At 40.5% G+C, this 15,153-nt stretch overlaps 1 protein-coding gene across 3 annotated transcripts in view; it reads left to right on the forward strand.

The window, feature by feature from the left end:
* adgrv1 (adhesion G protein-coupled receptor V1) overlaps positions 1–15,153 on the forward strand; it is a 113,414-nt gene that overhangs the window by 85,218 nt on the left and 13,043 nt on the right. For 2 of the 3 annotated variants that reach the window (XM_056376794.1, XM_056376795.1), the window contains 3 exons: positions 3,134–3,312; positions 6,575–6,732; positions 13,529–13,650. In XM_056376794.1, the coding sequence (XP_056232769.1) occupies positions 3,134–3,312; positions 6,575–6,732; positions 13,529–13,650 (459 nt within the window). Of the gene's footprint in view, positions 1–3,133; positions 3,313–6,574; positions 6,733–8,322; positions 8,476–13,528; positions 13,651–15,153 lie in introns of those variants that run through there. The other variant, XM_056376796.1, reaches the window with a different exon arrangement.

Here is a 15,153-nt window from a genome sequence, read left to right on the forward strand (position 1 = left end):
TCTGGTTAAACAGATTTGATATAGGTTAGGAAACCAACTGAAATTGACTGGGTGGTGTCTGACTGTGTTATGAAAACTTTAGTGAAAGCTCAGGCCTAAATAATAATCACATTTTGAGATGGGAAACATGATCCATTGTTGTGATAACTAAAAATCTCTTAAAGCTGTTATTCTGTGTCCAACAATGAGCCAGATAATAAGAATGTGTGCGTCATTCATGATGGGGTAAAAACGTGTTCCACCACAAAAACATGGGCTAAAAAATTCAACCGTTATGTACTGTCCTAGACCAGTATCCCCAGGAGAACTGTCCCGAATTGAACTTTGTCATTTCCCTCTTGTGTAAGTCTCTCGCTGTTTCCATCACTCTTACATATTTTACACTGTGTGACGTTTGTTAGGGAACATAATCTTTGTTTATGTAGTGGATATAATCTCTCCTGGCACATACGTTATTATTTGTGGAGAATTATAAGATTAGCCTTTTGAATAAGCTAATGGAGACTGACCACTATAGGGTTATACTGGGACCAAGCAGCGCTGTACATGCTGAATGTATATATGTTTTTGGGGTTTTTTTTTGCAGATCGTTTATAGATGATCTCTGAGATATAAAAGGGATAAAGGCTCAGGCCAAATGCCAAAGTATGGTAGTAGAGCTGATATGATCTAGTAGAGGAAACATAAACTATGATTCACCTCAGAAGGAGTTCAAATAGGAGTCGTTCTTTAACACTAAGGGTGTAACGATTCTGAAAACCAAGCTCAAAACCACAATACAAACATCCACGACTGTGTATCATGATAACCGCCCACCAACGCAAACCCGCTGCAACAGCTGCAGGTGCAGTGTGTTGAGCTCTCATTATGTTACTGATGAAAAAAAAAATGTATTATTAAATTATTTCTTTTTACAATTAACACTGTAAAATGTAAATAACAAAATTAGTTTTCTATTTAAAATAAGGGCAAGCTGTATATTTTGTAAATATTGCACTTTATTTTTTTCCAACTATGTGTGTCATGTGATATTTTGGTCCAATCATGATGGAGTGATCGTATCTGTGGTAAAGGTTGGTAAAGGTGCCCCCAGGCACATTCAAGTCAGCAGCGTGGTAACATTTTGACCCCCCCCCCAAAAAAAAATAAATAAATAAATAATAATAATAATGGTGTGAAAAATGGAATGAACCAAATCATGGACTCATTATACACTTCATGCCAAAAAAACCTCTAGTCATTTCTGTATTGTCAGCAGCTATAGTAGCTGAAAATGAAAATATTGGTGCCACTCTGTCCTCACCAATGTCTCAATATTGACCCGTGTGATGTCTCACCGCCCCACCCCCCCACCCCACCCCCCCCATCAGGTAGCTGCTTTCAGCCAAGTGAATGATACGAGTGGGCGCCAGCAACCCATCTCAGTCCATGAAGAAGACTTAAATCAATAACTGCAGCGTGTGTGGGTGGGTGTGTGTATGTGAGGATGTTCATGTCCAATAGTTGGTCAGGGAACTATGCGCTGACATAATGCCAGAAAACAGCCAATAATTTAATCACTTTCCAGACCAGCTTTTTCTTGACTGCAGAGGCTCGCAGAGGCAACCTCAGCTTATTGAGAAGCTGCATAATATTACATAACAATACTGTACAGCTCTTACCCAGGAAAGACTTACTAAAGCCTTGGCTGCACAGTGTTGTTCTACCATGTTTCACTGTTCCAGTTAGCCAGACAAATAAACTGCCAGGCTTTGTAGCTCGTGTTTTACCAGTAGACATATTTCATTATGATAGTGGATGAGGCTAGTCAGTCAACCAGACATGTGGTCAAACACACAGGTGGTGGTTTTTCCAACAGCACTACTGTTAAAGGGTCTTTTCACCCAAATCACAAAAAACACTGAACCTTCAATTGTATCCACCAGTGGTTTTATTTACATTTCTGCTCCTTCACTCCACTCCTTTCTGTACCTGGATAAATAAAACAGAACTATCCTCATGTTTAGATATCATCAGATGTAAGAAAATATTGAAATTTCTTTCTTTTTCTTTTTTTTGTAATTTGGTTGAGCCGGCCCTTTAAACAATTACTTTCCTGATAAGGCAAAAGCATAACCAATCATCAAGCCATGGAGTCAGCAAGCTTATCGATCTGTATTCCTGCGTTATTCTCAGGCCGCAGTATCAACGGTCAGCGAGACATGCAGCCATTGCAGCGGCAACAGTTCAGAACAGAGTTACCCATAATTCATTTACTGTATCTCTGTGGCTCCAGCCTGCTCACAGCCAAGGAAAGACTGACATCACGCTATTGTCTTAAGGCAGTGTAGTCAAGCTGTTACACAACTGGAGTGCAGTTGTGTGCATATGTGTGTGTCTGTTTGTGTGTATTCTTGTGTGCTTTTGCATCAGTGTTTGTTGTTTCAGTGGTTATGGTTATGGGATGGACAGAGGTTATCATAGGGTTCAGCATCTCTTAACTCCCTGTCATTAGTTGCATCACCATGTCCTCTTTGCAAATGTCCCGCTTAAGTGTTTGCAGACAGATGGACAGTAACAAACATTATCAGCTGCTGCTCATCATAGCTGTTGAGCTGTTGCATAAATGCGTGTTACTCTGAGCAAAACAATGGACTTTAACTTTAACCCCAGCCTGCATTGGAAAATGGAGAGCTACTTCATTTTGCCCTTGAGCTTATCTTTAAAACTCAATTTAAAATTAAACGTTGCCTCTCACCACCAGTGTAGCAGTTTAAAACTGAAGATACTGTATGACATTGTTTGCTGAGGTCCTCACACAGGGATAAGACATTGTGTCTGTGTCATAACCAGCAGGTCTTCTGAAAAGCCACTTATGTAACAATGCAGGGCTTAGTGCATCACATGGATGAGTCTATCAAAGCCTGCTAGATTACAAATATAGCTGTTGTGGGTGCGATAAAAGTGTGGTTGTATGACACATGAAAAAAATCAATCAAGTCCAAACACTGCCTTTCTTCACCACATTACTGGGCTGCTATAGGTTTGAGAGAAACATTAAAACTCATAAAGGTGTTACATGCGCTGGCACATGTCTGTGCCACATATCTTCACAGTCCTGTACACATGTTGTTTTCTCAAACTATGTCCCCAGGCAGTGAACTTCTGGCAAGTGCTGGTGATGAATGACGAGCACACCGAGCGCCGATACCTGCTCTACTTCCTGTTGGGTTGGGGACTTCCTGCTTTGGTCATCGTTGTCCTGGTCATCGTCTTGCTTGGTGGTTTTGGATGGACCATACACACTGTGTACGGACTGGTTCAAGGAGATGTGTGAGTGGACATTGCAAAACACATAAACACACACAAGTGGTCTGGATAACTGATGAAAGGCAGGTGGAATAGACACTAATGTAATCTGTTTTCATAAGAGGACTCATATTTCTGAAAGTGGTTTGTGTCAGCTATGGTGACTAAAGTTACTTTTTTTGGCTTCGCTAAATTCCACTTCAGTCGAGAGCAAACAGAAAACACCTGAGCCAGTGACATCATATGAGGAGGTATCTTGCCCAATCAGAATAAGGGAATGAGTTTCAGTGTTTACATGCGTCTCCCCACAGAAAGTCTTTACCTTGGAGGTGGAGGCTTTCACACAGTAGGGTGCCCAGAGGAAGGGAGAGACTTTAAATTACCCATATACTGTATGGCTTTGTGTGTGTTTGTGCTAAAAATAACCGACGGCCATCTTTGTATAGAGTACCTGAATCCTAGAGCCCAACGGATGAGGTCACTCTGTGAAAAGCTGCACAATGGTTTTCTAGTCAGGCATGTGTGTGTATGTCTTTCTTTCTTTCTTTCGTGTGTGAAGTGTGCATGACGGGCGAAGTCCAACACCAATGAAGCTGGAACCCTTAAATCACATCTAAAATTAGCCAGTGGTCCGAGGTGTGGCTGTTATCCTTGGGATCGAGGGTGTGCATGTGTTTCCTGTGGGTGGGTGTGTGTGAGACAGTGAGCGTACACATGAGAGATTTAAGGACACAGAGGAGTATTCAGTTTCCCAGGAAGCGTACCTTCCTCTTTGAGGTTATGAGGCAGCCTTTGAATTCATTCCTCCCTCTCCCTCTCTCTCTCTCTCTCTCTCTCTCTCTCTCTCTCTCTCTCTCTCTCTCTCTCTCTCTCTCTCTCTCTCTCTCTCTCTCTCTCTCTGGCTCCTCATCAATCAGTGTAAACAGGTAGCCACTTGTTTTCTCACCACTCAAGTTGTCTCAGTTTATCTGCTGCCTGTGTACAAACAGGTGTCATGCTCAGACCTTGCATCAGTTGGTGGTTTTGTATTGTATTATATTGTAACTGTATGCATTTTGTCATATATATTCAAACAGCTGTTGTTGTTAACTGTCAATGAAAGACCTTTTATTGGTACTTGCTGCAAGATAGATAGGTAATTGAGTATGGTGAGATGAGTGCATAATAGAAAGGGGCACTATTTAATCACACAACAGGTCTACACTTTTTGCCCTGTTTTTGTCATGATTGGACAAAGCAGAAACTCTGACCATAAAACGAGGAGGCAATTAAATTGTGAGATTAAAGATGAAACAAAACTTAAACTTAACAGAGAAAATTCTGAAATTAATGTTCATTGTTATTTTGGTACATTTTAAGTATTTTTGAATTGTATAATATAGATATAAAAGGATTTTACAATAATACGTACTCCAAGATTCAGTACGTATTGTGGCTGCTAACTTAAGCTTCGAATTTATTGATTTTGTGTTAATTATTTGAAATAGTATGTAGTCTTCGTTCACTTACTACATCATCTATGCACAACTGATCAACAGAGGGGATCATAACAATTTCAATTACAATAACTTTAAATTGGATTTGAATTTGGATTTGAACAAAAAAGAAATTATTTACTTTTGACTTATTTATATACTATTGTTATTGGAATTGATAAACTATGTTACCTGGACACAATGGTTCATGGTTAGTTTGGCTACGTTACAGCCAGGCTATAAAGTTGCTCATGTAATTTCCTGAGGAAGCTGGACATCTGTATCCCACAGAAGCTGTTGTATAGTCTTCACCTGTGGAAATGTAAATCTATAAGTCGAATGTCCTGCGGCCACATTATGTAAGCTAGAAGCTACCACAGGAGCATGTATCTTTCCTTAAGACAGATTTGATTTATATCATTATCTTTATATTATCTTTATATTAGGTGTTCCCTGAAACAGGCCCATGGGCTTTAGTGACCCACCGCCTCACTCTGTGGTATGTATAAAAAAGAAAATCCCAGCAGTGTTTCTATGAAAACCACCCATAAAAGGCATTGCTCACTTTGTTTCTTCTCTCTCAAACCATGAATTTAGTAGAATGGGCCCCTGGGTAATGTTTTCTCCATCCACTACAAGAATCCCTGAGATTCCACTTTCTTGTGAGACTTTCAGTACATTAGGATCTCATCCCGTCACAAGGCCACAGCAGTATAAATATCCATATTCCAGTGTGTTTACACTCTCATCGTCTGGCTGTCTTGCTGGGACATGCTGGTGATGCAATACTTTATTTGGCATACCTCATGTTATGTTATGGCTAGCAAAGTTCCAATTATTTCTCTGCCATTACTCAAGCCCGCAGTGAAGTCCTATCTGTGTTTCTTACGCTGCCACCAAACAAGGGGGCGAGCTTGTTTTGTGAAAGTCATATGAGTGTTTTGATAGTTGTTTGGCAGTTACAGTTTATTTAAGGATGTTGATTTTCCCAGAGAACAATATTTCACCCAGTTTTCTTTAATAAAGCAAAACATGTCTGATTGGAAAGAAACTCCGGAGATTTCCCAGGAGAAAAACAGAGGGATAGAGATAGTAAAATACTCACTCACACTAAAAGAGAGATAATAGAAAGAGAAATAACTTGATCTTAATTGGAAACAAAAGGTAGCTCTGCTGAAGAATTCCCCTTTTTTAAAGAATAACCTTTTGATGTTTTATTATGTGTATTAAGCCTGAAATTCAGCTTGTCCTCAAAGAAACTTTTTTTTTCAGCAGTTGAACTCAGATTACACACTCCACACTCATCTCCTTTTCAAAGCAGGAGACAAATATATCATGTTGTTTGTTCATTGAAATGCTCTTTCATCCTTTAAATAGAAAAATGCTTTTAAGCGTCTTTGGCCTTAGATGTTATCCAGCTCTAGCTCCAGGGTGACCTGGTTAAGAACATGCGTATTTTGCCGCCGAAGGCAAAAGCTGCTGTTGAGCAATAATGCTGTGAGTCTTAGGCAGGATCAGAGATCTCACTGGGCAGCTCGTGTTTGTGAAACCTGAAGAAACAAAGTCTTAACTGGAGTAAATATAGTGCAATACACAGATCTAATCTAGGTTTCCGTTTCCCAGAGCTCACCTTTGTGGCATCATGTGACGAAGCTGAGCTGGACAAACTCTTTGCTTAATTCTTTTTAGCATGACTTTGCCTTCTCTCACTCTTGCACCTTCCTCTTCTTTTCTCAGACATTCTGCTTTTTCAAAAAAAAAAACTGTGAGGCAACACTAAACACTCATACTTCTGTCTGCTCTTCCTCTAGGTGTTTTATCCCGAACATCTACGCAGCTCTGTGCACGGCCGTGCTGGTGCCTCTCATCTGTCTGGTAGCTGTGCTGGTCGTGTTCATTCATGCTTACCAGGTTACTCAGCAGTGGAAGGCCTACGATGACATTTATCGCGGACGCACCAACAGCACAGGTACCCAACACACCTGCAAATATGTGGACAAGTACACAAACGCACACACGCATGAATTTGAAAATGTGCACAGCAAAGGGGGCAGAGCAGTGTGTGCACACAAAATAGATAAGAACTGAACATTGTTTGCATGTACAATCTCAGTATCATTTACTCCATATCTCTGCGGTATGCTCGCATACAAATACCACAGAAACAAGTAACCTGCTGCCAGGATGCCCTTAGTAACTAGACTGCATCCACCCCTATTTGTAGCTAAAAGTTTCAGCCCCTAAGTCGCTCCGTTTACATGCTCTGTCTGTGTCTGCTGTGTGTAGCCAAGGATCCATGTCACAGACCCTCAACAGGAACAAAATGTTTTCAATACCTGACCTTTTATGAATGACATTATGCTGACATCCTTACTTTTATTCACTCATTGCACTTGTGTGTGACTTTGTGGAATGAGTTTCAGAATTTTAAAGCACCATTTAAGAAGATGTTAGGAATAATGATAGTAATGTGTTTTAAAACAGTCTGGTGCCCAAAAACTTTCTACCACACTTTATGTGTTTCAGTTACATATTTAAAGTCATTTAAAGCACTAAATACACTCAATGCAGTGTAGTGAGATCTGTGTCAACAACCTCAAACTTGTGTAACATTTTTGTTTGCAGAGAAATAACCATCACAGAGTTACAGTCAGTATGAATCAGGAGCATTTATTCAGTGCAGTCGGTCATTTCGCCCACACATGAAGATCCTAGCCAACCACTTTAGTCCCTCGGTATCATGGCTGTAATCAGTGGCCATTGGTGAGACTCAGCAGGATTTAGCTTGTTTTGCTCAGTCAAGGCCCTCCGATGACAAAGCAAAGCCTGAATTAGTGCCAGTCCTGGTGAGCAGTTTGCCCTACACACTGTGTGCGGCCTCTGAAGCAGTGTGAGAAATCAAAACAGCATTTTGCTGAGCTGCAGGTAGGTGTGCGTTTTTAGCAGGAGAGCGATACTTTCTCATTCACAAACCAGGCTGAGGTTAAAGGTCAGCCTATAGGATTTTTTTTATTTGTAGCAGGAGACTAAGAATACGTCTGCTGTATTTTAAATGAGAAGAGAGAGGAAGCAGTCAGCACAGTAAGCAAGGTTTCAGCTGCTTCTAAATTTCTTATTTACACAGAGTGAGAGAGACAGAGAGAGAGCAAGTGAGAGAGCGAGGAAGTAAGGGAAACACACAGCGCACACTATTCAAACCAGCTAGTGTAAAGTCCTGACTGACTGTTTGTGGCACAAGCACAGAGGACAGCAGCTGCACTGTGAAAATGAATAAATTCAAAAGCACACACTTGGACAGCAACACTCTTCATCAAAGTTAATGCAGTGGTGTGTCAGTGTTGGCTGCACCTTTAGTTGTTATTTGTACACACAATGACACACTAAAACCACCTATACACATGCACATGAACTGCATATAAGCATTAACATGACATGCACACAAAAAATATGGACTGCATTTAGTCTATGTTTTTGTTTTGTTTTGTTCATCTTTATTGTTACTTTTGGCAGAGTGCACAACTCAATATATTAATATTGACTTTGTCTCAATATGTTCAAGGTCCAAGGAGTTCAAAGGGAGAATAAAACAATGTGAGGGATATTGTATGTGTACACAGGCCATGCCCCTGCACACTGCCTGCTTATCTACAGTTTGCCAAAGTTGGCTTGAAAGCAAAAGATGCTGCTACAACAACGCTGAGCAGTTTCAGACCTGCAATATGCAGTGGTAAGACATCCTCTGATGATAAAAAAATTTGATTAGCTTTGATTTGTTCATCAGATGTGTTTTTGATAGATTTGACAACTATCTTATATTACTATCATGCATCTAGTAATGTGAACTCTATGTCCATCCAAGATTTGCACAGAACCTGTGCCATTTGGACCATGAATGTTTAGGTCACCAGCATTATCAAATTCCCTACTGCAGCAAACAACTGAATGTGTGTGTGTGTGTGTGTGTGTGTGTGTGTGTGTGTGTGTGTGTGTGTGTGTGTGTGTGTGATTGTGAGAGGTGAGATATAGCAGGACTTCTGACGTCAATGAACTCTAGCAAGCGTGCCAGCATGTGCCTGCACGTTCGTCCTGGCCTGCAGACCTGTTCCTCAGCAAAGATTGGAAGTGACTGATAAAAACAAAAACTAAACTTACAACAGCGCCCATTCAAAACACATCAGTAAGGCCTTATCACAGTCCCCACTGAGCCCACAAGGTGTGTTTGTAAGACATGGTGTTCTTTTGATACAGAAGAATTTCGATTTTGAGCAGAGCAGAGTTGAATGAATAACTACTATTGTTCTATTTTTATGGCTCCAAGTGTTCCCTGACTGCACTTTGATCATTGATTGGCCAGGAATGTGAAAATGAAAAGTGATAATGTTTGATTGCAGAGAGCTATATTATGCGCTTTGGGTTTTTGAGGCTGTGCAACCACTTAATTCTGATGCCAGCCGTGTGTTTATATTTTGCTCTCACAGCCTTGTTATCAGTAGCCTTGAAATACAAACTCCTTTGTAGATGTTGTTCACGATGGAGTCATTTTCTCATACATGGTTTTACCAGATATATTTCTCAAGGCTACAATGAGCACATCTCAAAGAATTCAACTTGAAATATCTGGTTGAGAGAATTTTATTGTTTTGGTTTTGCTTTTAGCAATAATTAGTTCCCATTGTAAATAATTATTATACTGCTGTGGTCTAATGGCAACAACTTTTGGAGTCTAATAACAATAACTGCTACCTGCTTTAACTAAGCAGTAATAACTAATATTAGCTGCAATTAGTCTTAAATGAATATTCTTTTCAATGAAACAATATAGAATAACATAGCTTGTACCATGTCTATACTGTATGTTCACACTTAGTTCACACACATTGCTCGTGTGTGGGGTGTTTCTGCGGACTCAACACACACTTATTACAGCTTGTTGTTATTGCAGCTGCTGACCTCTCTTTGACAGTAATGTCTGCACCGTCTTGAGTTTCTGTCCTGGTGTTTTTGTTGAACTCATGCTCTCCTCTCAGTTTGTCTTCTCACACCAGGAACCCTGCTCTGATCAAATGTAAACTGGAGCTGGTTGGCCTGTGGAGAAAAGTAGCTCCCTCGTGTTCGTCACTTAGCATTTCTCCAGCGGAGACCTGAGACCCTCTCGTGCTTACATATGCATTAACACATGTCCATAACCATACAAACATATGTACACATGCAGTCACTGAAAATGCTTGTCTACTCTGTTTATTTCTGCTTCTTTGCAGAGGTATCAAGCCAAACATTCAGTCAGCATTTCGCAGTCAGTTTTCATTTGGCTCTGGGAACCTGCTCTTACTGTGGGAGCTCTGCCTTGTCCACACGCTGGAATGTGCTTACATGGTTGGAAAAATCAAACCAGGGAGGGAGGAGATGGAGACAGATGTGTGAGATAGAAGGGACATAGCGAGAGAGAGAGAGAGAGAGAGAGAGAGGGAGAGAGGGAGAGAGGGAGGGAGGGAGGGAGGGAGGGAGATGTAAGACATTGGTTTTGAGACAGAATGTCCCCAGTGGGCTTAAAGCACAACAAGACTAAGTGTGAAATAATAATACTGAAGCAACAGGAAACAAACTATGAATAAAACCTTACAGGAAATAAGTCTCAAAGCAAAAGCGGGAGGCATGCAAAGGAAGAATATGAGAAGGAAACATTGCTCAGAAAGTATAATAGGGTTGTGCCGGAGGAAAGTTGCAGTGAGATAAGAAGCAGAACCTGAGTGGAACTGGCAGGGTGGTAGAAGTGGCACCTAAGTGAGGACTTTTTGTGCAAACTTGGGCCCCGTGCTTTGTGTTTCCATCCTACTTGTGAAGTGAACTGTACAGTCCGTCCTACATAACCTCAACCAGTGGACTAAAATGAGAGCGACTCAGCAGTGTCATTTTGAATTTGTACATTTTCCCTTTGGACTCGAAAGTCAGTGTAAAACCATCATTTTGAAGATGTTGCCTGAAATCCATTTGTAATGTAATATATTAGATTCATCTCATCGTGCGCTCTTTTGTATGGTCAGTTTGATAAAGTGTGCTCCATATAGTCATGGTAGATATGAGGACACGGAGCATGAATAAAGCTTATCAATGGCACATCATGTTCTCAGCCACACAAAGAAACACGCCGCTGCAAATTCCAGCCACCTTACCAACCCAGCCATCCACTCCCCAACACACACATACACACATAGAATTACAGAAGTACACAGAGCATCACAGAAAAAGTCAGTGCCCAGTGACACATCTCTTGCTTAAATGCATGGCTAGAGTGAATCACTTAATTAATGTAGCTACAGAGATGCAGTAACACACAGTTAAGTGTAGATACGAGCTTTTTCAGCTCTGAACTCTCACACCCCAGTTTTCAATCCTTCTTCTTCCTTTACTTTTAAATTTGGTCCTATCACTACTAATATACTCCCATTTAATTAAGGTCTTATTTCATTACCTTAGTATTTATCAATCAGAAAGATATATAGGACTGTAAGTTAATGGTAATGGCTGAAAATGTCCATACAGCACAGCCACCTTGGGTGTGTTTGGTGTTCAAATTCGAGCGGTGCAGTACACCTGTGATCACTGTGACTGACACACCAACTGTGATGCATCTAACTAAAAAACTGAACAAGTTTACTCATCAAGTGGAGACACAATTTTAATTTCCCATTTCTTCTTTATAAGTACCAGACCAGATGTTTAAAAAAAAAAGAAAAAAAAGAAAAACAGTATTTTGTCCTTTTCAGCAGCTGCTACCATATTAGTAACCTTAATTTTTCCCTCCTGCAGAAAACTAGCTCGATAGTAATGAGCTGGTTTATTTATCAGGCCTCTCTCTTTCTCTGTCTCTCTCTCTCTCTCTCTCTGTTGTGATGAGTCACTCTGACACTTGACTTGTCTACTCCTGATTGGCAGTACTCATTTTGTTTGTCTTCTAATTAGCTGTTCTAATAATAGGAGAGGGAATGATTTTTCAAGCTGAGAGGAACACCATGAACTGATATAGATGAGGTCCAAGGATACGTCAGTGCCCCTAATTCAGTCTCCAATTCAGTGAGAGAACGCTCACATCGTGAATCATGAATAGTACAAGAGGCAGTGGTTATAAACAATATGAATCTATCTGTACTTACTTTTATAGACAAAGTCTGAGGCACCTTGTTCACCTCCGCTTGTGTAGTGTGACATACTGTAAGCCTGAGAGCAGTGCCCTGACAAAAAGTGGGTTACCAGTGATGCCAGTTGCCACAGTAGAGCTCAATTTAGAGACACGTGCAGAAAGATCTCCTGGTAGACTCATCTTATCTTAGAAACACCTGACACAGTCCAAATACAGAAGATATGCTTGAACGTTTCTCTGCATGCTGTGTACAGTGTGGTGTGTGTTTACTGTATACAGCATGCAGGGGAGACAGTGTGCATTTTAGAGTGAGGCCACATGTTTGTAATTGTTGGATTGCTTCCACGTGAGAGTATGTTTTCAGGGCCTTATTTACCAAAGGGTAGGCTAATTACAAACTTCCTTAGACGACATGAGTCACAGTGATAGTCCCGTTCTCTATACTGAGAGGGGTGAGGTGAGCCAAGGTCTAGGCTTGCTACAATGTTTGTCAATTGGAATGGCATGACTGTTTTTATTTGTTAAAGCATTGCAAATATCAATATTAGTATTGGTATACTAAAGAACATTACTAGGCAATATATGATTTATTTCATTCTCATTCTTAAACACTTGGAAGCTTGAAATGATCAAACAAGATTTAAACAAAATCAAAGTTGTCCACCAGGCTATTTGTTCAAAAGCCTGTTTGGCTTCAGGTTAATTACCCAGCAGCCATATTTTTCCTTTTGCGAGAATGTCTAAATTTTGATAATCAGCTCCATCATGCACCCTACCAATGTCACCTCTTAGAATATACAGTATGTATAAATGAGGCTATACATGCTAACACACCAGTTGTCTCCGCCATTTGCACATCCAAAATGATTGTGCACACAGGGTCTTGGATTAGTATCAGCACATCTTATGCATTTGCGGCACCACAAAAGTTCAATAGATGAGTGGCGAAAATGGGAGCATTCCCCTGAGGGCACACTGCATGATTGCTTACTGGCTACATATATATGAGAGTGTGGAGCGAAGGTCTTCTCAGCCAACCTTTTATGTCTGTTCTCCAGCTGTGTACAGCTGGGACTTAAAAATCAGGGTCCACGTGAGTCCACATGCACAGCACACGGGTTCATGATGACTGTTGGAGCAGAAAAGATGCCATGCACCAATGGGTGAATTGGAGATGCAAGAACTGGGTCATTAAACAGCTGCTGATGCTCACTCGTGGTTCTCACATCCCCTCCGTCTCTTCTTATTGCCCCACTGTTGGAGGTTATCAGCCCCGGCCTCAGAAACATTAGCAACAAATGAGGATTACACTATGCTGTATATATCCCTGAGAATCTAAATCCAGATGATGATGCAACAACATCTGGTATCAAGCATAATGTGTTCTGCACTCGTTTAAGTCAAGTACCATATTGCTCATGTCAAACTCTTAGTATGTTCAAAGTAAAAAGTGTTTGTGTGTGTGTACATGCACATTCATACATTGTAAAATACTTTGGGTATGATAAGTGTTAGCTCATCTAAGGTAGTATAGGCTTTGTTACACAGTAACCTTCATTTAGTTTGTTGATATTCTCTCTTGTGCTGAGATTGTGTTTTCATCTTCTTCTGTTCTCTTGTGCTCCAGAGGTGCCGCTTGTCCTCTTCCTGTTCCTGCTCGTCTCTCTGGTCTGGTTGTGGGCTGGACTCCATATGGGCTACAGGCACCTGTGGATGCTCATCCTCTACGTCATCTTCAACTGCCTGCTGGTGAGCTCATATGCTTATTTGTTTGTATACTTACTTACAGTACGTGTTACACACAATACAGTCATTTAATCAAATACACATATCAACAGCATCTTGTATTCCTTTTTTGGTTATACACTGTACTGGTGCAATTAATGTACTGATTTGCTGTTTATTATCTTACTCCTTAATCTCATCATTACTGCTGTCATTATTTCCACACGAGCTATCAACATAAATTTTAGTTGTCATCTTTGTTAATGTTCCCTGAGTTATGAAGTGAAGCTAATCTATGGAAAGTTTCGATTTGCACTCTCAAGCTTGAAATGAGTTAAATTTTCTTTTTTTTTTCCAACTTTGACTTGAGTTGACATCATCGCATCATCTCCTCTTGTGTTATACAGCTCCCAATAACATTCCCAAATCTCCAAATTACCTCCCAGTAAAATGTTGCTGTTTTAAAACTCAACTGTGAACTGTGCACAGTAAGCCAGAAGAAAACATGGGGATTTGAGGGTGCTATGGGGCGCAATAATAATATCAGGATGTGTACTTTTGGATTAACATAGATTTATTCTTTGGTGTGGTAGTTGGTCAATGTGTTTGCATTTCACAGATTGTAATATTAGAGGGCTTTCTGGAAGTTACCAAAAGCAAAAGTGATTATTTAGGCTGATAGACTGGTATCTGTGTGTGTAGAGGACTGTGTGTTCTTGCTCTTGTATCCCAGTGGGGACTTTAACCTGAATGTACTCCAACCAATAGGGAGTCGTGTGTGTGTGTGTGTGTGTGTGTGTGTGTGTGTGTGTGTGTGTGTGTGTGTGAGTGAGACTAAGATAGAGGGAGTGATGAAGGCTAGTTCATCCCACTTTGAAGCCCAGCTCTGATGTGTTGGTGCCCGAGGAGCCTCAGGAGTGGAGAGAGAGGCAGGGTCATCACTGTGTCACATCTCACTGAGGCGTTTCACTGCCATCTTTCTCTCTCTGTCTCTCTCCACTTTCCATTAATGTTTTGTCTTTTTGTTGTCTTTATTTGTCCTTCTCTCAATTTGCTGCTCCCTCTCTTTATTCTGACTGTGCTCCAAGTATCAATGGAGATAAAGAGCGGACGATAATGAGGCACAAGATAACTCTATCACCAAATATCCTCCTTACAGCTCGAAACCCGCAGACATTTACACAGGTGTCTAACTCCAGAGTTACATAACAATCATCAATGATTATAGGTTGAACCCAGCTAATACTTCTGCTTTTGGTATCTGATAGTGAATTATTTATGAGGATTTCTCTAAAGCCAAATGTGTAATACAACTTACGCAGCCTTCACAGACAAATGAAATTCAGTTGTACTGTAATAAACAAAAGTGTTCATTTTAACATTACTGGGTTATATTTAGTTTAGTCTTATATAAACTTGAAAATATGAGGCATTTTTTTTGTTAGGATTATTTTTGTTAGTGATTACAGATGGCTGAAAATTCATTGCAGTGTTGTCTGGGAGAAGTTCCCTAAACTAGCTCCATGC

This window comes from Seriola aureovittata, chromosome 5 (genome assembly GCF_021018895.1).
Source record: "Seriola aureovittata isolate HTS-2021-v1 ecotype China chromosome 5, ASM2101889v1, whole genome shotgun sequence".
NCBI classification, from domain to species: Eukaryota; Metazoa; Chordata; class Actinopteri; order Carangiformes; family Carangidae; genus Seriola; species Seriola aureovittata.